The 20,955-nt window shown below is 38.8% G+C and overlaps 1 protein-coding gene across 1 annotated transcript in view; it reads right to left on the reverse strand.

The window, feature by feature from the left end:
- MBOAT2 (membrane bound O-acyltransferase domain containing 2) overlaps positions 1-18,924 on the reverse strand; it is a 2,181,512-nt gene extending 2,162,588 nt beyond the window's left edge. Inside the window, exon 1 of the mRNA XM_044073271.1 lies at positions 17,710-18,924. Coding sequence (XP_043929206.1) covers positions 17,710-17,793 — 84 coding nt within the window. The 5' untranslated portion in view covers positions 17,794-18,924. The remainder of the gene's footprint in view (positions 1-17,709) is intronic.
- Positions 18,925-20,955: the final 2,031 nt, after the last annotated feature.

Here is a 20,955-nt window from a genome sequence, read left to right on the forward strand (position 1 = left end):
CCTATTCTCAATATTTATCAATGATCTATACCTAGCTATTCCTGAAGCTGACCTGAACCTGAATGCAAACGATTCAATGCTCATATGTTCAGCCAACTCTGCATCAGAACTGCAATCCCTAACTCAGAAAGTATTTAACACATTGGAGACCTGGTTCTCAAAACGTTGCCTCCTCGTCAATCCCAAAAAAAAACAAAACAAAGCTACTCCTCTTTACACCTACTCGCAAGTCCTCCCCCATTGATTTCTCAGTCATATCTAATAATGGCGCCCTCATATCCCCTGACTCTACCACCAAACTCCTAGGTATTACAATAGACAACAATCTCAACTTTGACACCCATATTAATAACACTATAAAATAGTCAACAGAAAAACGGGGTCCCTATACAGGATTAAGCCATTCCTTACACCAGCAGCAAGATCTACCATTGTCCACTCCCATCTTATCTCTACACTTCTCTATGCCTCCCCCATATAAACTAACCTGTCTAAAAATAATCTTCTAAAACTGGCCAACTCTTATAATCACATTGCCAGATTTGCCACTGCTAATCAATTCCGAACCCATCACTGTCTGAATCTAAAGCAGCTGGGTTGGCTTGAACTATAAAACCTGCTACAACTGTCTCAACTTACCATAGCCCACAAGATCACCCAAACAACACCCCTATACTTTCAAACCTTATAATCCTGTATAAAAATCTTAATTCATTACGATCTTCTAATAAACGACTAGTCAGCATAATAAGTCCAACAACTTGGCAGGGGACTCACTGTTCTCTAACACAGCTGGTAAAAACTGGAACCTACTACCTGATGATCTTACATCACTTCCTTCCTTGCCGCTCTTTAAACAAAAACTCAAAAGACAGCTGAAATCACACTGGTTATGCCCTAGTAACAACCCTGACTAATCCTTTCTCCTTTATTTTGTATAATCTCTATTTTTTTATATTAGTTAAATGCTGTTTACTACCAATGAAAGCAGGAACTGTAACCAATAGACACTTTGAATTTAATTCCTCTTGGTGAATCAAGTACAACTTCTGTACCTTACCTTTGTACCATACTGCATATTGACTGTATATACCTTTGTCTCAACCTTTTAGTTATGTACAGCCTTTTTAGCATAATCTTGACTGTATATGTCACTGTCTCTGTGTGTATGTTAAAACTGCATTTTTTTTTTATCATCAACTGGAGCTTTTCTCCCCGGTCCTCTACTGAAAATGGACATATATCCAGCAGACTAGCCCGGTCAACAAATGTAAAATAAATAAATAAAATGGGGAATTGATTTAGTTAAATCAACTGGCATTTACAGCATCAGTGCATTTTTACGGTAATAAAGCTCTGACAGAAAGGAAATACCAAGATTATTATATAAAGAAGTATACAACATGAAAAAATGTATGGTCAAGAAAAGGAAAAACAGAAAGTAATTAACTATAAAGAAAAGGAATACGAAGGAAAAATTAAGTTAGAAGAAATGAAAAAGGATGATATAAAACTGATAAAAAGGAAATGGTGGCAAAGAATGATGGCTTAATAATTGATTTTTCTTTGGAAAGGATTATATGATGGAATAAAAGAAGCAGTAAAAAACAGGTAAAAGAAGTTTGGAGACATTTCATGAATGTGTGGATTTTTTGGAGATATTCTTAGATTATACTTCATATTTCCTTTCACAGGTAAAAGCACAAGAAGAAATACAATCCAATTTCTGTTGTGTGGAAGAAACACCAGCATTCTTTTTGAACTGTAAAAAAAATCAGATTTTTAAACTAAATTTAAAGAAAATTATAAAGTATGAATGTTTTAAAACAAACATACGACTATGGTATTGTATGGGAAGCTTAGAGAGGTAAGTGAGAAAGTATTATTTCTGACAATATGTAGTTTGTGGAAAAAAAAGATGTGATGCACTTTTATATTATAAAGTGAAGGGAGAATGAGAGACAGTGTACTGCATGTGAATTCAAGTTTACAAATAAAGTATCCCTTACTTTTTTTCAAAAAGTCACATAAAAACCTTTATGTCTACCTAAATTAGGACCAATTAGACAGATCAAACCTCAGTTTAATCCTGAATCTGAAGGACAGCATCCCCTTCATGCAGTGCAGTGTCAGTATTAGAAATAAATCTAATTATTTGATATGAGAAATAACCCATCACTTTACGAGACCAAAGGCCAATGAAACATTATTGCAACTCATTACTCTTTTTAAATGAATTAAACAGCTGCTGTCTTTGTATATGAAATAATAATACATTTAGAAACAAAAGTAATGCAGTGCAGCTCACTAAGTAATCAAAGCACCATATGGGTGCTATAGCACATATAGCTAGCTCACTTTATGGGTGCTATAGCACATATAGCTAGCTCACTTTATGGGTGCTATAGCACATATAGCTAGCTCACTTTATGGGTGCTATAGCACATATAGCTTGCTCACTTTATGGGTGCTATAGCACATATAGCTTGTTCACTTTATGGGTGCTATAGCACATATAGCTTGTTCACTTTATGGGTGCTATAGCACATACAGCTCGCTCCCTTTATGGGTGTTATAGCACATACAGCTCGCTCCCTTTATGGGTGTTATAGCACATACAGCTCGCTCCCTTTATGGGTGTTATAGCACATACAGCTCGCTCCCTTTATGGGTGTTATAGCACATACAGCTCGCTCACTTTATGGGTGTTATAGCACATAGCTTGCTCACTTTATGGGTACTATAGCACATATAGCTCGCTCACTTTATGGGTGCTATAGCACATGTAGCTCACTCACTTTATGGGTGCTATAGTATACATAGCTCACTCACTTTTTGGGTGCTATAGCACATATAGCCTGCTCACTTTATGGGTTCTATAGCACATATAGTTCTCTCACTTTATGGGTGCTACAGTACATACAGCTCAGTCACTTTATGGGTGCTATAGTACATATAGCTCGGCCACTTTATGGATGCTATAGCACATATAGCTCGCTCACTTTATGGGTGCTATAGCTAGCTCATTTTATGGGTTCTATAGCACATATAGTTCTCTCACTTTATGGGTGCTACAGTACATACAGCTCAGTCACTTTATGGGTGCTATAGCACATGTAGCTCACTCACTCACTTTATGGGTGCTATAGCACATGTAGCTCATTCACTTTATGGGTGCTATAGCATACATAGCTCACTCACTTTTTGGGTGCTATAGCACATATAGCCTGCTCACTTTATGGGTTCTATAGCACATATAGTTGGCTCACTTTATGGGTGCTATAGTACATACAGCTCAGTCACTTTATGGGTGCTATTGTACATATAGCTCGGCCACGTTATGGGTGCTATAGCACATACAGCTTGCTCACTTTATGGGTGCTATAGCTAGCTCATTTTATGGGTGCTATAGCACATATAGCTCACTCACTTTATGGGTGCTATAGCTAGCTCATTTTATGGGTGCTATAGCACATATAGCTCGCTCACTTTATGGGTGCTATAACACATATAGCTTGCTCACTTTATGGGCGCTATAGCACATATAGCTCGCTCACTTTATGGATGCTATAGCACATACAGTTCACTCACTTTATGGGTGCTATAGCACATGTAGCTCACTCACTTTATGGGTACTATAGCATATATAGCTCATTCACTTTTTGGGTGCTATAGCACATATAGCCTGCTCACTTTATGGGTTCTATAGCACATATAGTTCGCTCACTTTATGGGTGCTATAGTACATGCAGCTCATTCACTTTATGGGTGCTATAGTACATACAGCTCAGTCACTTTATGGGTGCTATTGTACATATAGCTTGGCCATGTTATGGGTGCTACAGCACATATAGCTCGCTCACTTTATGGGTGCAAAAGCTAGCTCATTTTATGGGTGCTATAACACATATAGCTCGCTCACTTTATGGGTGCTATAACACATATAGCTTGCTCACTTTATGGGTGCTATAGCACATATAGCTCGCTCACTTTATGGGTGCTATAGCACATATAGCTTGCTCACTTTATGGGTGCTATAGTACATATAGCTCACTCACTTTATGGGTGTTATAGCACATATAGCTTGCTCACTTTATGGGTGCTATAGCACATATAGCTCGCTCACTTTATGGGTGCTATAGCATCCCATAACGTGCTAAAGCTCACTTTATAGATCAGAATCTGTTTCAGCAGTACAGGCCCCTATGAAAACTACTCTTCATTGCTGCTTATTGTGCAGTACCATGCATTCCTACTTTACCACTCATTTCAGATTCATGAGTTCTGCTACACTGACTGACCTACAGTTGGGCATCGAGCACTGTGAATACAGAAATATCTAGGGAAAGATAACAGATCACCATCAGGTCTCAATGATAAGTAATGCAAATACACCAAAAAACACATGGTACTAATAGTTCTTCTCATTAGAAATTGACAACATGTGATACTCTTCTCATGAATTAACTTTTCATTATAAAATAGTGGGAGACATTTTTCTAAGAGGTGTCAGCACAGAAAGACAGTAGACAGTTGAAAAGGATGGTTACTAACTCAAGCAAACATTTTCTTTTGTTGCATACTAAATTAAAAAGTAGCTTCAACTGCTTTTGATAACCTACCACTGTCTCCTTGAAGAAAAAATGAAATTCAGCACCCCTGACATTAGCATTAGACGTAGAAAGAAAATAATGCAGCTTTGCTTTCCTGGGACAAGTTTAATGCCCAGTTAAACAGGCTTTGGAGAATAAGTCATTGTGTAGCCTTTCAGTTATGTAGTGTACTGTTCTCTGGACACAGACGCATCATAAAGCTCATGTGCAAACACTTATAGAGATAGCCGAGAGGCACTAGAAACACAAACCAGTAATAATTATTAAAAGTAAAAAGGTAATTACATGACATCATCCAATAACAGTTAAAGATACAGTAGCAAAAAAACAGAATAGCTAAAGAGAAAAGGACAACAGCTGCACTCAATACTGAAATAACTACAACTGAACTGAAAGACATAAAATTATAAAATATCAAGAATACATGCATAAACCAGAGTAATGTCGGCTAAGGAAAATAAGATACTTCCACTGGTAGCAGCAGCAACTTGACTAATAAAAAAGGAATCTCCAAACATACTTAATATATCCCTACTGTAGGCAGCATGGATGTGAGAACAACAAAGCTGCAAAGTCTGTCACTCCATTACTCACTATGTAATGCCATATGAACTACAGAACGAGGCAATTCTGAGTGCTCTGTGGGTGCTTACAATAGCACTCTTGGCAAAATCAAAGACCGAAGAAAAATCTGATTTAATGAACATTATGGTCTAACATAGGAAATGGGTCGATTTCTGTCGCAGTATTAAAAAAACTTTAAACATTTGGAGGTATAAAAAACAAGGAAATTGATAAGACAAAGTCAGAATTAAGCATGCAGGATAAAGACAGAAGAGAAAAACACCTAGTTTTATTCTCTACACATTATCTTTGCTCTGTTACCCCTATAACACATAATTAATTGCATGGTGATACACTGCTTTCTACCTGTCTGTTGTTTCTTGGAAATCTCTAACATAACAGTTGCAATAGGACATCATAGACGTAATACAGTAATTATGTTCTGTTTTCCTTCCAGGCCTCTACTGAAAGCAGGCACATCTTGGTCAGACAGAATATAAAATAAAGATTAGTCTGAAGGCGATGTCACAGTGCTATGGTTACCACCTTTGGAAGATTTTCCTTGCACCAACCTTTCCAATGTTTAAATCTGAAATGCTTCCTTTCTGGTTACTTATGTTACTGATGGTTTTGAAGTAACGGCAAATAATTTATTTAGTAAATGTTAAAGTCATTTCATAGGATTCTTCTAGTTTATGCACAAGGTGAACTTGCTGAAATTATTTTGTCAGATTAATATGAACAATAAAAAAAAAAAAAAAAATCACACTGTAGGACGGGAAGAAGAAATTTTTGCAAACTGCTTTCTGATGAGTGTCTCATATTTTTCTGATATTTGGTTCATCTTCACAGCATATTATTTACACTGAAGCAAAAACTGCACATGTATTTCTATATTACAAAAATATCTGTAACCAGAAAACAGACCCACAGCTTTACTATTATACAAATGGTAGCTCAGATTATTCAGGAACTGTGCACTTCTACTCTGCAACACAGAAAGGAATTGGAATGATTTTACACCTTCAATGATACCAGTTAAAAATACTGTTCTGACAACAGAACTTGGGCAATGCATGTGATACAGTACATAGTTTGGAAAAATGTACTTCTGGGATGTACAGGAACTCAGAACTCCTAAAAAGTACACTGCAAAACCGGGCTTCCTGACAGAGACCTGACCTTTATTCATACCCATTAGCAGTATTTTCTGACAGGTGGCAGCCATATTGCACAGAAAAGGACAAATATGAGATATTACCATTCCATCTGGTTCAAACACTTGCTACACATCAAAGTACTGGGCAGTTGCATAAACACTAAGGACTTAAACAAATACACGTCACAAGTGCAAGTGCTCTCACAAGGGCAAGTGCTACTTCTGACAAGTAAGCCTAGAGTGTAGACACTATGAACTATGAAAATAGGACTCAATCAGAAATATTTATTTGAGGTTCTTTTAATAACTTCCAATCCACAGTAACTTTTTGTTCCATTCATAATTGTTGACCTGATGGTCTCAGTTTATCCTGGACATCCCTCACAACAGTTCACACATCTGTGCATCATCAGCATATATCAACATTTTACAATTTAAACAAAAAAAAATCTGAAGTCTGATTTAATGGTCCATCAAGCAACCACAATTATTAAAACTTAAACTAATATACACTTTGACTGGCACAAACACCACAGAATACCTTGAGAAATCACAGTCTGTTGTTCTGCACACAACTGAGTGTACAGACAGATCAAACACCCACTGCCCAAGACATGAAACACACCAGAGTGGAGAGCCAGTACTTATTTATTGCCATTTGATTACCATGAAAGTCCAGATGGGTAGGAGGCCTGTTGAGAAAAGCTCCAAAGTATTAAACAATAATTTTACAATCTTTAAAAATAATACAAAAAACAAAAAAAGAAAAAGCAAAACAACTGAAGTTTAAATAATTACCAAATTAGACATAACATGAAAACATTGGTTAAGAATAGATACAAGTTATATGACAATGATTTAATATTTAGAGAAATTTTACCCAGTTCATAGAGAAATTAAAGGTCACTTAGTATAATATATACAGGAATTCCAATATGAAATGAGATAAAAGCAGGCTTACAGTATATTTAGAGAGAAAGCCAGGACAGAGAAACTGATAAAAATAAGGAAGTGATTGAAGAAGGAATAGTAAGGTGTAAGGTATGAATAGGTATTTATTCACATTTAGGGATATAATTTATCCTGGTGTTGGGCAAGAACAGAGCAAGTGTTTGGCTAGGAAGTCTTGCAGAATAATGGGAAGTCTTAATTTTCAAAAATGTGTGCCCTGGGTTGCCTCAGAATTCTTCTGTGTCACCAGTAAAATTATAATGATGAAAAATGGGTTTTAATACCACCTTAGTACACAAGTTTCGTATGCTTCAGAAAATATGCATTAATTATTGTATATGTTAATTACAGTAGAACATTGACTCAAGTGGACCTCTTTCAGGCTCAGTCCAGATTTAGATTAGAAAACTCAAGACAGAAACACACTAACTCTTTACAAATATTGTGAAGCTGGAAAAAATACCAACCACTAGGTAACTTGGTTAGGTGAACAAATACAGTGTACAATAACAGATGAATTTAGAAAATCGTATAGAAAGGTATCTAATGCAATTATTTTTACCGATTCTAATATTCAGAGCAGTTCCAAATAACAAAGACAATTGTACTACTTACAACAGTGAAATTTATAGACGTGAGCAAAGGAAGATGATCCTAGAAAGGAAAAGTCTGAGTACAAATGACTAGGTGGATAGTGTGTGTGTGTGTGTGTGTGTGTGTGTGTGTGTGTGTGTGTGTGTGTGTGTGTGTGGTGGGGGATGACTTGAAGGGGAAAGGGAGAGTAGAAAATGAATGTGTGTGTGTGTGTGTAAATTAACTGTATTAGAGAATGTGAAAGTATAATATGCGTCTTAACTCCACTATTTTGGAACCATATGCACTGGGTACAATAGAAAGTGAGAGAGACAACTGACGTTATCCTCATAAGCAAGGACGGTTATGCTTTAGGATCTAGTACTGAGGAAAAGGTGAGCTGACGGAGTTTAATTTGTGCACTTGAAGGCTGGGGATTGAAGGAGTTTGGGATCTAAAGTCATGCAGGGTGTTTATTGGAAGGAAGGAGTTTACAATGATGAATGTGTATGATGCAATCAGTTTGCTTTAGCAAGAGTTGCAAAGTTGTGTTCTCCTACTTGTGAGAATGTAATGAAATATTGCTTGATGTTTGTAGGAAAGTTAGTTTATTTTTTATGCATATTTTAATACAGGGAAGTCTGTACTCTAGCTGCAATAAAAAACACTTACCACAGCAATCATTTCTGTAAAAATTGCCAAGTGAACAATCTCAGCATATTACACAAATCTTCCGTGAACTTCCTACGTCAGTACTAGAAACATATTTAATAACAATGTCACAGCTGTGTTATTTACACTTGTTTTGGTTTAGACTTCAATTTATGACTGAAGGACATAAACATTCTCCTCGTCATCCACACGTGGATGGATTCAACAACACTCTACACTGCACCCCTTGTTGCCTAACACTGCTCCTGAGCCCTACTGACATGTCATAGGTTCATACTAGGCTATCTGCCCTAGGGCATTTATAAGCCTAGCCAGAGTGTGTGTGGCTTTCACCACCCCTTAGGATGAGAATACTATACCCATTAGTTTGCTGTGCCTCTGTCCAGCAGTGACACAGAGATGATTCCCGGGGTAAACCTACGATCTCCCATCCACTCGTCAAGATTTCTCTTGAACTGAGTCAGTGAGGGGCTCTGCCTCACATGGACTGGGATTCTGTTACATAGTGTAGGGAGTAAATATGGTATCCAGAAAACGAAAGAAAAGTTTTATTAGGCAGAACAAACACCAAAAAATAAACACTCTTTTAAAACTGTTGCGTTTTCGTCCAACATAAACCAGGACTTCATCAGATTCTATCCAAAAAAAAAAAAAAAAAACAATTTACAGTTTAAATACACATAAAAATTTAAAAACAGCCTATTCACTGAAATGCATTTCAATCGAACTAATCAAATGTCATTGCATCTCATGAATATTAAATCAAAGCATTTCATGTTTATTCCCAATAGTAAAAATTTCATTTACCTTCCAATGTGTGTGGTGTTTAAATAAATTATGTAAACCATGTCAATAAATAAATGTATATTATTTTGTTACTATTAAAACCCAATTTCTTGCATAAAATATATATATATATCTCTGTGTTATAAATAATTAAAACTAAATACAATCCAAAATGTAATGCCCTATTTGTACTATTACTCTTTACTAAGTTACTACTGCCATCCAGTGGTTTTGTCCAGTACTACAATGTATTAAACATCAGCAGCTCTCAATTTTAACACTGGGGTTAGGGATATATGGTCATTAAGACCAGGTTTTCTCGTGGCATCTAACTTAATTTGCCACCATAATTCTTTATAAGCTAGCCATTCTTCCCATAAACCTCCCCTCAATTGTTTATTGACCTGCTCAAGCACAAAAAATCCAAATTTGGCCTCTGGACATTCCTTTGTATGCCTATAAAGTGCATTTGTATCTTTACATTTCTGAATTTCATAATTATGTTCGTATATCCTTCTTCTCAAAGCACGTTCCGTTTTACCTATATAAAATGAGCTGCATGCTTTACATTGCGCCAAATAAATAACTCCCTTAGTCTCACAAGTATAATGTTTTGCATTTGTTATAGTTATGTGTTTTTTAACTATACATATTTCGTTTGTATTTAAAATGAATTCACATTGGTTGCAGTGGCCGCACCTAAAACTTCCCATCCTAATCTGCCTATTTATTGTACCTCTTATATTTCCACTAAAATTGTTGATTGTATTATTTGAATTTGATTCCAGAATATTTTTCATACTCCTTGCATTTTTATATACTAATTTTGGAATAGTACTCTTAATATTTTCCATATCTACGAACATTAAGAATTTTTCCCATTCATTTCTAAAAATTTCACCAAATTTAATATTAGTCATATTATATTCTAAGACCAGGGCATGTTCATAATTGTTGGTATCCCTTGATTCAGATGGTATACCATTGACATAATAGTCTGTTGTTCTCCCCTTTATAGGTTGAAATTTGTTGTTTCTACCCTTTTCAACTTCTTTCCTTATTGCTTTGACAAATAATAAAGGATATCCTTTTTCTATAAACATTTTTTCAAGGAATTCACATTCCAAATTATAATCTTCATTTGAACTAGTCATACGACTACCCCTCACAAATTGTCCTTTGATAATGTTCTTTTTACAATGTGAGGGGTGTGCGCTAGTGTAATGGAGATACGAATTACAAAATGTTTTTTTCCTGTATATCCTAGATTCAAAATCCGTTGTCGTTTTATATATTTCTACATCCAGATACTGAAGTTTTTCCTTGGATGCAGTGTATGTAAATTTTAAGAAGCTTGTTGTATTATTAATATAAGTAAAAAACTCTTCAAACTTATTCATATCACCTATCCAAAAAATGACTATGTCATCTAGGAAGCATCTATATAATAGCCAATTGTTTTGATATTCAGAATTCAAAATATAATCCTCTTCCCATTTAGCTAAAACAATATTGGCATATGTTGGGGCACACGCGGCCCCCATAGATATGCCCTGCACTTGCTGATAGTATTCGCCATTGAACATAAAATAATTATATTTTAATACCATATCAATTAAATTCATGATGGCACTTTTATCTGAAAGAGTTAATTTGATGTCACTGTATATTTTGTCCTCAAACATAGCCAGACCCTCATTATGAGGAATGCATGTAAATAGGTCTATCACATCAATGGTAATAAAAGTAAGATTGTCATCAAACAATTCAGTAGTTATGATTCTCAATAGGTCCCAAGAATCCTTTAGTATATACGGGTTTTCTGTGCAAATATGCTTAATTTTGTTGTCCACAAATTTTGCTAGTGGAAGAGTTCTAGTGCTAGTGGGCACTTCTTTCATTTTCTGGATACCATATTTACTGGTGGATTGTGTTGTTGAGATACATTTATAGTGTAGGGAGTCTCTGGGTGATGAATCTGTCCCTCCAGCATGTCCTGTTTATATCCGTGTTGAAGTTTAAGTCTCTTGCTCTCGTGGCTCTGGTGGATTTGGATTTTTTGAGGTGGAGCATGTCCATTAATTCCGGGTTGGACATGGCCTTGTATGTCAGGCACAGATCACCTCTGAGCAGACGGTATGCAACTGAATAGAGCTGGAGTTTCTTCAGTCGGGCAGCGTATGACATATGTTTGAGCCCCTTTATCCTTTTGGTGAGGAACTTTTGGGGTCTTTCCAACTGCTGCAGGTGTCGGGTAAGGTACATTCCGAATGGGGCGTTGTACTCAATCATTGGTCTGATAAGTGAAGAGTACAGGGGTACAATGACCTCTCCTGATCTGGATGTGAATCCCTTCATGATCAGGTGGGCAATGTAGAAGGTCTTCCTAACCACTGTGGCAATGTGAGTGCCAAAAGAGAGGTTACTGTCAACTTGGGTCCCCAGGTCCCTGATAACTTCTTCCGTGTTTAATGGATTACCACCTATGTGGTAATTAGGGGTTACCTTGTTTTTCCCAAAGGGTATGACTATACATTTTTTGGCATTTAGCTTAAGGCCATGGCTCTGGCACCAGTTATCCACTTCTATGAGACCTCTCTGGAGGATATATGTGTCTGATTGAGTGTCAATTATGGTGCCCAGTTTGCAGTCATCTGCAAATTTTGTCAGCCACAATCCCCCTATGTTTGCCTGCACTTCAGAAAAATAAATGCCAAACAAGAGGGGGCTCAGGACTGAGCCCTGTGGGACACCGCTTGTGACCGGCTTAGAGTCTGACAAGGAACCAGCAACTCTAACCCTGTGGGTTCTGTCCTTGAGCCAGTTTGCAACCCATCTTGTGACATATGGGTTTACATCTAAGCTGGTGAGCTTTTCTATGATGCCCGAGTGGGGTATTGTGTCGAACGCTTTTGCTAGGTCAAGGTAGGCTGTGTGAACTGCCTTACCCTCATCAATGGCCTTAGGGACTGTTTCGAAAAAGTCGACCAAGTTCAAGAGGCAGGATCTGCCCTTGACAAAGCCAAATTGGGTAGGATCCAGTGTCTGTAGGTCCCCAATGTCTTTATTTATGAGTTCCATTATGATCCTCTCCATAGCTTTGCAGACAAGGCTCGTCAAGCTTATGGGGCGGTAATTTCCAAGGTCCGTAGAAGCACCGCCTTTATGGAGTGGGACCACAGTTGCCGTACGCCATTCTTTGGGTACGTATCCTGTAGTAAGGCTAAGATTAAACAGCAGCCTTATGTGTGGGTTTAGTTCCTCATTGAGTTTGTGTAGCACACAGCCGGGGACACCGTCCGGTCCCACTGATGCTGTGTTTTTTGCTTTAGAGAGAGCAGCTCTCACCTGGGCATCTGAGATGTTTGGGAGGCTAGACTCTGGTGGGATAGATATTTCTCCTTTTGGGGAGAAATTTGCACTGAACCTGTCTGCCAGTATGTTGGCAATGTCTGTGGGTTCAGTGATTTTTGTATCATTTTGGACTAACTCTGAGCATATCTGGGAGTTTCCACCCAGGTTTCTAACATAGCTAAAGAAGGCCTTATGATTGTCTTTTGTGTCTTTAGCGATTTTTCTCTCAAAGTTGGCCTTGGATGATTTTATGAGTGATCGTAGTTTTTTGCTAGCATTGATCAGAGATGCCTTCCCTTTTAGGGATTTTGCTCTGTCATGTAGTAGCTTTCTCCTCTTGTTGTAGAGTTTGTTTATGGCTGGGGTCCACCAGACCGGGTGCCTGCCTTTGGTGGAAAGGGGCTTGATTTTATTAGGGATTGCTTGATCCATACATTCCTGGAGGTGCTCGTAGAAGGCATTTATAAGGGTTTCAGCAGCGTGGATTGTGGTTTCCACTGGCTCGGGGGCCTTGAAGGATACCACTCCAGTCTTAAGAAGTGTGAAGTTTGCTTTTGAGAAGTTCTTCACTGTGGTCTTGTTTGCTGGGGTTGGGGGCGGGATGTGGATCTCCAGTGAGATTAATTTATGGTCTGATCTCACCAATGAGGGATATACTTCCGGTGTGGAGCATTTTGTCCGCATGTTTGTGAAGATCAGGTCTAGTATATTTTCTCCTCTTGTGGGAATGATGACTAGTTGTTCCATAGCATTTGAGTTTATGAACTCCAGGAACCTTTGGGCTAGGGTGTTGGGGCTTGAGTAATGTTCCCAGTCTATGCTTGGGTAGTTGAAGTCACCCAATATGATGGTGTTTGGAGAGACATTCATACTCTCCAGTGTCTTCAGGAAGGCTGTGTGGGTTTCCTGAGTTTGAGAGGGTGGTCTGTAGCATGCTACAAACTGTAGGGCAGTTTTACCTATGGTTAATTGCACCTGGATGGTCTCCGATGCTTTGTGCATTGCCACTAACCTGGAGGTGTGGGTATCCTTTATGAATATGGATACTCCCCCTCCTTTTGTGGTTCGGTCTGGATTTTGGGGCGGAACGCATGATATGAGGTATAACCTGATAGTGCTGGGGTGCTCTCAGGAGCCTTGAACCAGGTTTCAGTCACAGCACAGGCATCGATGTTCTCCATACTGAGGAGGGCTTCGAGGGCGTGCATCTTGAGGTTTAGACTTCTGGCATTGAGCAGTATTACCCTTAGTTTTTTTCCATTTTTGTTTTCTAGGGTGGTAGGTTTATCATTTGAGCCTTGCCTAAAAAAGGCACTATGGGGGTGCAAGAGCCTTTGCCAATATCCGGAAGCCCAGGGGTGACAGGTGCAAGCCATCCCTTGCAAAGCAGCGTGGCTTGTCAAGCATGTCATCCCAGGCAGACAGACATTGGATCCCCTTAGAATGACACCAGTAATTAAGCCAATTATTAAAGCTGATCATTTTGTCTCTGTATTGTGGCATCATTCTTGGTGAGAGTAGGATACTGCTCAGGGTCAGGGTCATACCGGCCTGGGCTACATAATCTGAGAGCTGCTCTATGTCTCTTTTCATGTAGTCCAGGGAGGTACGTCTCAGGTTGTTCACACCGGCATGGACAATGACCGAGTCATACTTGTACTTGCTGTGGAGTGACCTGAGTGCTTGTGTTATGTGGTGGATTCTAGCGCCTGACAGGCAGCTTACTGTGATCTTTTCCTTGTTCAATCTGGTGAGTAGGACGTCAGTGTGTCTGACTATGGAGTCACCTATAACAAGTGTGTCTGGCATTGTGTTTGGCCTTAAGGGCTGTGACTGTTTAGCACACTGACTTTGAGAACTATGTGTTGCATATCTTATGTCTTGAGGTGGCAGTTGCTTGGGTGTCTGCTTTGGAGGCCTCTGTAGTTTTGGTAGATTTTTGATCAGTGCCTCCGAGTATGTCTTTGTGTGTTTATGTGTTTGTTTTGCAGTTGTGATAGTTCTATGTGAAACTGGATTTGTGGTGTGCGTGGTTTCCTTCTCCTCCTGTCTGGTCTTGCCAGTCCTGAGTTGAGAGAGCTCAGCCTCCAGTTTGGCTATATAGTTGCATCTCTCACATGTATTTGTGTTTTGTGGGAGAAGGAGTGGGTTGTCTGTGTATATGAGGCAATTGTAACATTGCCTCAAGATGCCCAGATTCACCAGCTGAACAGGAGAGGACGCTAGCAACTGACCCTTCGACATGCTAGAAAAAGTGAAAAAGTTTGCTGTGTAACTGAGTCAGAAGGGACCTATAAGGAAATGGGTACTCAAGGGGATTCTAGGCTAATGTAGTACTTTGTTTAGTATATAAGTACTTTACCTATATAAAAATGCTTTAGGAGCAAATGCTGAGCTTTTGAGATGGAGAATAGACTGTTTAGATTGCAAGTAGAGAAATTCTAAGGGAAAAATTGAAGAGCAGACTTTACGGAGCCAGAAATAGTTTAACCTTGTTTAACCGGCGCTGCCCGATGGTGCTCTATGGGCAACTCTGTGCTAAATCACGCTAAAGCGGGCTTTATAGCAGGAGGTTGAAAAGAGCTAGGAATTGACCCAAAATGGCCAATAGACTACAAGTTTCTGGCTGGAACCACTGCTCTAGGGACAAGTAGGCTGCTCAGTGCTCCCCACTCCCACTGGTGAACAAAGAAGCTTCCCTTTATCCAAATAAGGATACGGAATAGCACAGGAACCAAGCCAAAGCCCAGAGATCAGCAAACTCTGAAGACTGGACTATTCTAGTTCAGTAAGGTGGGAAAACAAGATATTTTTTGTAGAAAACAGAGGAAAAACAGACAGTAAATGCTATAAATGCTTTTAAACGGCTAGCGCACTTGAGTGTGTTAGCCTACAGGTAAAATTAAGCAACAAATAACCTTTTTACAGGTGCAAAACAGTTAATCAACACAAAAACAGTTTAAATACAATGCAGAGCTGTATAAACAGGCGAAAATGCAGTCGCTAAGCAGTAAATAATCAAAAAGCCAGAAAAAATACTTAAATCAGGAAAAAGTCACTCTTTTGCTCTCTGCTGCTTGTAGAACTCTGCAGGACACCACGAGGAGCGGTGCTGAGTTGAATACAAGCAAAAAAGCGGGCTTTATTACAGGGGGCTGAAAAGAGCTAGGAATTGACCCAAAATGGCCAATAGACTACAAGTTTCTGGCTGGAACCACTCCTCTAGGGACAAATAGGCTGCTCAGTGCTCCCCACTCCCACTGGTGAACAAAGACGCTTCCCTTTATCCAAATAAGGATATGGAATAGCACAGGAACCAAGACAAAGCCCAGAGATCAGCAAACTCTGAAGACTGGACTATTCTAGTTCAGTAAGGCGGGAAAACAAGATTTTTTGTTTTTTTGTTTTTGTCTTTTTTGCAGAAAACAGAGGAAAAACAGACAGTAAATGCTATAAATGCTTTTAAACGGCTAGCTCACTTGAGTTTGTTAGCCTACAGGTAAAATTAAGCAACAAATAACTTTTTAAAAGTGCAAAACAGTTAATCAACACAAAAATAGTTTAAATAAAATGCAGAGCTGTATAAACAGGCGAAAAATGCAGTCGCTAAGCAGTAAATAATCAAAAAGCCAGAAAAAAAATACTTAAATCAGTTATAGCAAATACAGTTATAACAAATGCTCTGAAATATACTGTATATTTCCAAAATGATTGAGAAAGACAGTCAGAACACAAGTAGGTTCAGGCGAAAGAAAAAAAAAAGTTTTGTTTTACTTTTTGAAAGGGAAAAAGGAGGAACAGAAGGCCTTATCAAATGTTCTCTCTGTATTAGGCAGAATGAGCTAATGATACTAGACTGGGAGGTGTGTCACAGTAGGGGCGGGTAACTGCAAAGCCACCAAGTAAGAGCAAGACACCAACAGGGGGGGGGGGGGTAGGACAAAATAGCCTACAGACAGCAAGCACTAGAGAGACAAATGAAAGTTTTTAAACAGATAAGGATTTGTGAAGATACTGAATAGACAAAGTGCTTTATATATATTAAATTTTAAAAACAGTAATCTGTAAAAATAATCAAAAAAAAATCAAGATACTTATATTTTGAGCTCAGTTGCGGTCAACTTCTCCAGTCTGCACTGTGTGTAAAGACAGAAACCCTATCAAAGTTAGGGCTTAAAAACCAGAACAGCTTCTTTTTTTTTTTTTTTTTTTTTTTTTTTACAAGAACACAAAAGAACCAGCCCCCACTAGAAAAGCACCAAAGTGTTATGGATGAAATACTTTAGGTCTTTCTTTACTTTTAACAGTCTACATAAACCTCCTGCGGTTTTGTCATAATGACGCCACCTTGGGGATGACGGCATTACGTAACAGCTGCCAGTAAAGTCTACTTTTTTGGGGTCATGCGGACAGTCATTACGTCATATCAGGATCACAACATCTGTGCAAGGTAAACTGACTGTAAATCTGAGAGCAGCTGCATCTTAATGAGTATTTATTTCAACATAAACTCAAACTTTCTGATTTCTACTGCCAATGTCTTACACAAGTTGAAGTCGAAGTCGATAAAAATAAATACGCACCAAAGACACTCGACTATGCAAACAACGCCGTCTGGGAGTAAGGGAGGAGGGGGTTCGAGTTGTCGCAGAAGGGACAACTCCCATTTGCTGACATACATGCAGAAAAACGTATTTTGCTTTTCGCATATTCTCTACGTAGCTAACACAAAATTGGAGCAATCAGTTTTAGCCTTTAGCAACAAGAGTGCACAAGCAATAACCTGTATTTTCACTGCACATTTCTAACTCTGCCCATTCAAACAGAAGTGGCTACAAACAAAACACCTACTTTGTTCTTAAGATTTTATGTCCAGTGAAAGGCATCTACTGGACTAAATACTACTACGAAGCACTTCAACTATTCTCAGCCCATTGCCAGTAACAGCAGGTCTCACATCTAGACCAGCAAGAGACCTGTAGAAATGCATTATTTCAGTTAACTAACTAGCTTTAAAATAATCGCTTGCTTGTTTACCTGGTCTATGGGGAGGTTGATTGCATTACCGATAGGCTGTAGCAGCATAGACCCTGTGGTGGCTGTAGTAGCCATGATGGGCATGAGGATGATGAAGATGACGATGCTGGTAGTCAAATGCTTCACTTGCTTTAAGATGTAGATAAATTATATTCACACTCTCTGATTCAGAATAAGTCCTGCAAATCAAGTTGACATCACAGAGTCAAGGCAGTCCTGAGGTATGACGCCATAATCCCGCCCATCCTCTAACTGCAAGTCCTATATTTTCCATGGTGTCTGTCTCCGCCTCTTATTACCATGGGTGATAAACCCGCCCTCTCTGAGGAGACTGGAAACAACGGGCAGGGTTGTTGATTTGGTGATAAAAATAATCCACACAACAAAACAGAATTTACGAATTTTCCACTTAAGGGAGGTTGACCACAGTTTGAAAAAGAATGTGGGATAGCTCTCTTCAAAATGTACTGTACTCCTTCTCTGTTGCTGTGGATTAGTTGCCACAAATAAGTGGTATGGCTTATTCCATTCCAAGATTGACGCTAAATGAACAACAATAAGCAGAAATGTAAAATAGTAGCGGTCATTTTTCTTTCTTTTCTTTTTTTTACATCTTGGCATTGTCAGTTTTGCTGAAGAGAAATGTGTGGATTCTATCATCGGAAAAACATCTGCTTATGGCTTACCTGACTAGATGTATGTGGTTGGTAAGGCAACAGAAGAGATCAGTATTGGAATAGATGTTTTAATTTCCGTGGTGTGAATATCCGCACAAACAGTGCCCGAGAGAAGCACCCGATGTGGATGACAGTTTTCACGTGACGTTTCTGTTACTTGGTGACTGTAACTCAAGCACCTGTGTGGGGTCTGCGATGGAAAGGAATGCAGTCTGACCACTGTGGACCAGGTTGTTGGTTTGCAGTCAGTGAACGTTTCAGTTTGCTTGTGTAAGAAGTTGACATGAACGAGGATAAGTCCGAGTGGCTTGTTTATGTGGGTGGGCATGGTAGTGTGATATGATGCGCAACATGTGTTTTCAGGATCTTGGGAAGCTGAGCGCGGGATACCATCCACACCCAGACCCAGGGGACTAGTCAGATATTCTGATTTACTCACCAAACTCCTGTGGTACCTACTTCTCCCCCTCCCAAACACATGCATGCACACACATATACACTTGTGTATTACTCCCTGTAATATGCATCCCAAATAAGCAGACACAGTATACATATTTAGATTAGTACATTTGAAACTTTTACCTGGGCTGCTAGTTATATAAAGGTATGTATTACTCTTGACACAGCTTCCTTCTTTGTTGTTAGCTGCATGCGCCCTTTTAAGTGTATTTATATACTTGAAATTGGAATATCTGGTGCACATGAGCTGGGCAAAATGTTACTCACTTAATCTGTGTACTGTGGCATACACTGTGTATGGCTGGCTGCACTAGAGGTAAGCACCACAGACTGTTGTGCTGCTGTGCACATTTGGAAAAATGTGTGCATTTTTGAAACCTCACATTGTTTGGAGGGACATCAATATTCTCTTTGATCAGAAAATAGACATTTCTGTCTCTATTTCTCTTTACCTTGACGATTTACACCTTGAGGAGTGACAACATCTTGTGATAAAACACGATGATAATGTTAGAAAATGCCCTAGGAAGATCTATTAAAAACATATATGAATAAAAATGCAGGACTGATTTTATAAGGTGTAATAAGATACTCTGTATACACATATAGTCAAGAAGATGAATGAAGAGGTGTTAGGCATTATGTGCATCCCACAGCAACTTTCATTCAACTGAACTCTTGTAGAAATCGCATGCTAGGGAAAACTGTTACTCGGTAAATCTTTCTTAAAGCTAAAATTACCTTATCTTTATGGCAAACATAAGCATGCATACGCTATTCCCCCTTTCTTACATAAAGTTATAACCTAAATACATTGATTTCAAATATATTACAATGATATTAGTGTGGCATAAGAAAATTAATGATAATACTAAATATATGAAGAATTCAAAGTCTGAATAGTGAAGTTAAGGAAAATGAGTACTTCTGACATTCATAGTCAATTTACGTTATGCAAATTCACCGAAACATACAAACCTCTAAATCAGTCTTTCAAATCTTGATTATAGTGCTGTGGAACAACACTGGAAATAGGATAATTTTGGGCAGCTTCCTGAATGTGAGGCCCTTTATGATAAATATATTCAAAACCTGATGAATCATTCTCTGCATGACAGAATGGTACCACTGAGTTGGACTGGTAATACAGTAACAACACCTTGAAGTCGCAATTGCATAGTAAATATGAACTTCTTCATTTCCATTCTGCTTCCTATTTTTCTATAGATCTTGATTTCAGGGCCTTCCACATAGTAAGATCTTGGTCATTCACCTTTAACACTGCAACAGGTAAGTTCATAGGTTCATAGGCTGGTACTAGGCTATCGGACATAGGGCCTATACAAGCCTAGCCATAACAATTCCCTGGCTCTTTCTTCCCACAAAATTTACTTCCCTGGACCCCTGTCTAGCAGGGTGACTGATGTGATCCCTGGGGTGAATTTCCTATCTCCCATCCAATCATTAAGGTTTCTTTTGAAAAGGGCCAAAGAGGCACTCTGCTTGACATGTATGGGCAGTCTATTCCAGAGTCTGGGGAGTCTCTGGGTCAGGAACCTATCCCTCCAGCATGTTTTGTTTATTGTGATGACAAGGTTTAGATACCTGGAGCGTGTGGCTCTGAGGGATTGGGATTTCTTTAAATGTAGTATGTCCAACAGCTCTGGGTTTGATATGGCCTTGTATGTTAAGCAGAGATCGCCTCTGAGTAGACGATATGCGACACAGTATAGCTGGAGTTTTTTTAGACGGTCAGCATAGGGCATCTGCTTTAGGTCTGTGATTCTTTTAGTGAAGTATTTCTGCAGCCTTTCTAGTTCTTGCAGATGTCTTGAGAGGTACATACCAAATGGAACATTGTATTCTATAATGGGTCTAATGAGGGATGAGTACAGTGGGACAATGACCTCCTTTTTTCTGGATGAAAACCCCTTAGTGATGAGATGTGCCACATAGAAGGATTTCCTGACTGTTGTGACGATGTGGCTATCAAAGGTGAGACCACTGTCTACCTGTGTCCCTAAGTCTCTTATCACACTTTTGGTGTTTAGTGTACTGTCAACTATGTGGTAATTCACAGGTACATGTTTTTTCCAAAAGGGGGTAACTA

Source organism: Protopterus annectens, chromosome 1.part1, assembly GCF_019279795.1.
Source record: "Protopterus annectens isolate FY-2018-M chromosome 1.part1, PAN1.0, whole genome shotgun sequence".
Classification (NCBI taxonomy): Eukaryota; Metazoa; Chordata; order Ceratodontiformes; family Protopteridae; genus Protopterus; species Protopterus annectens.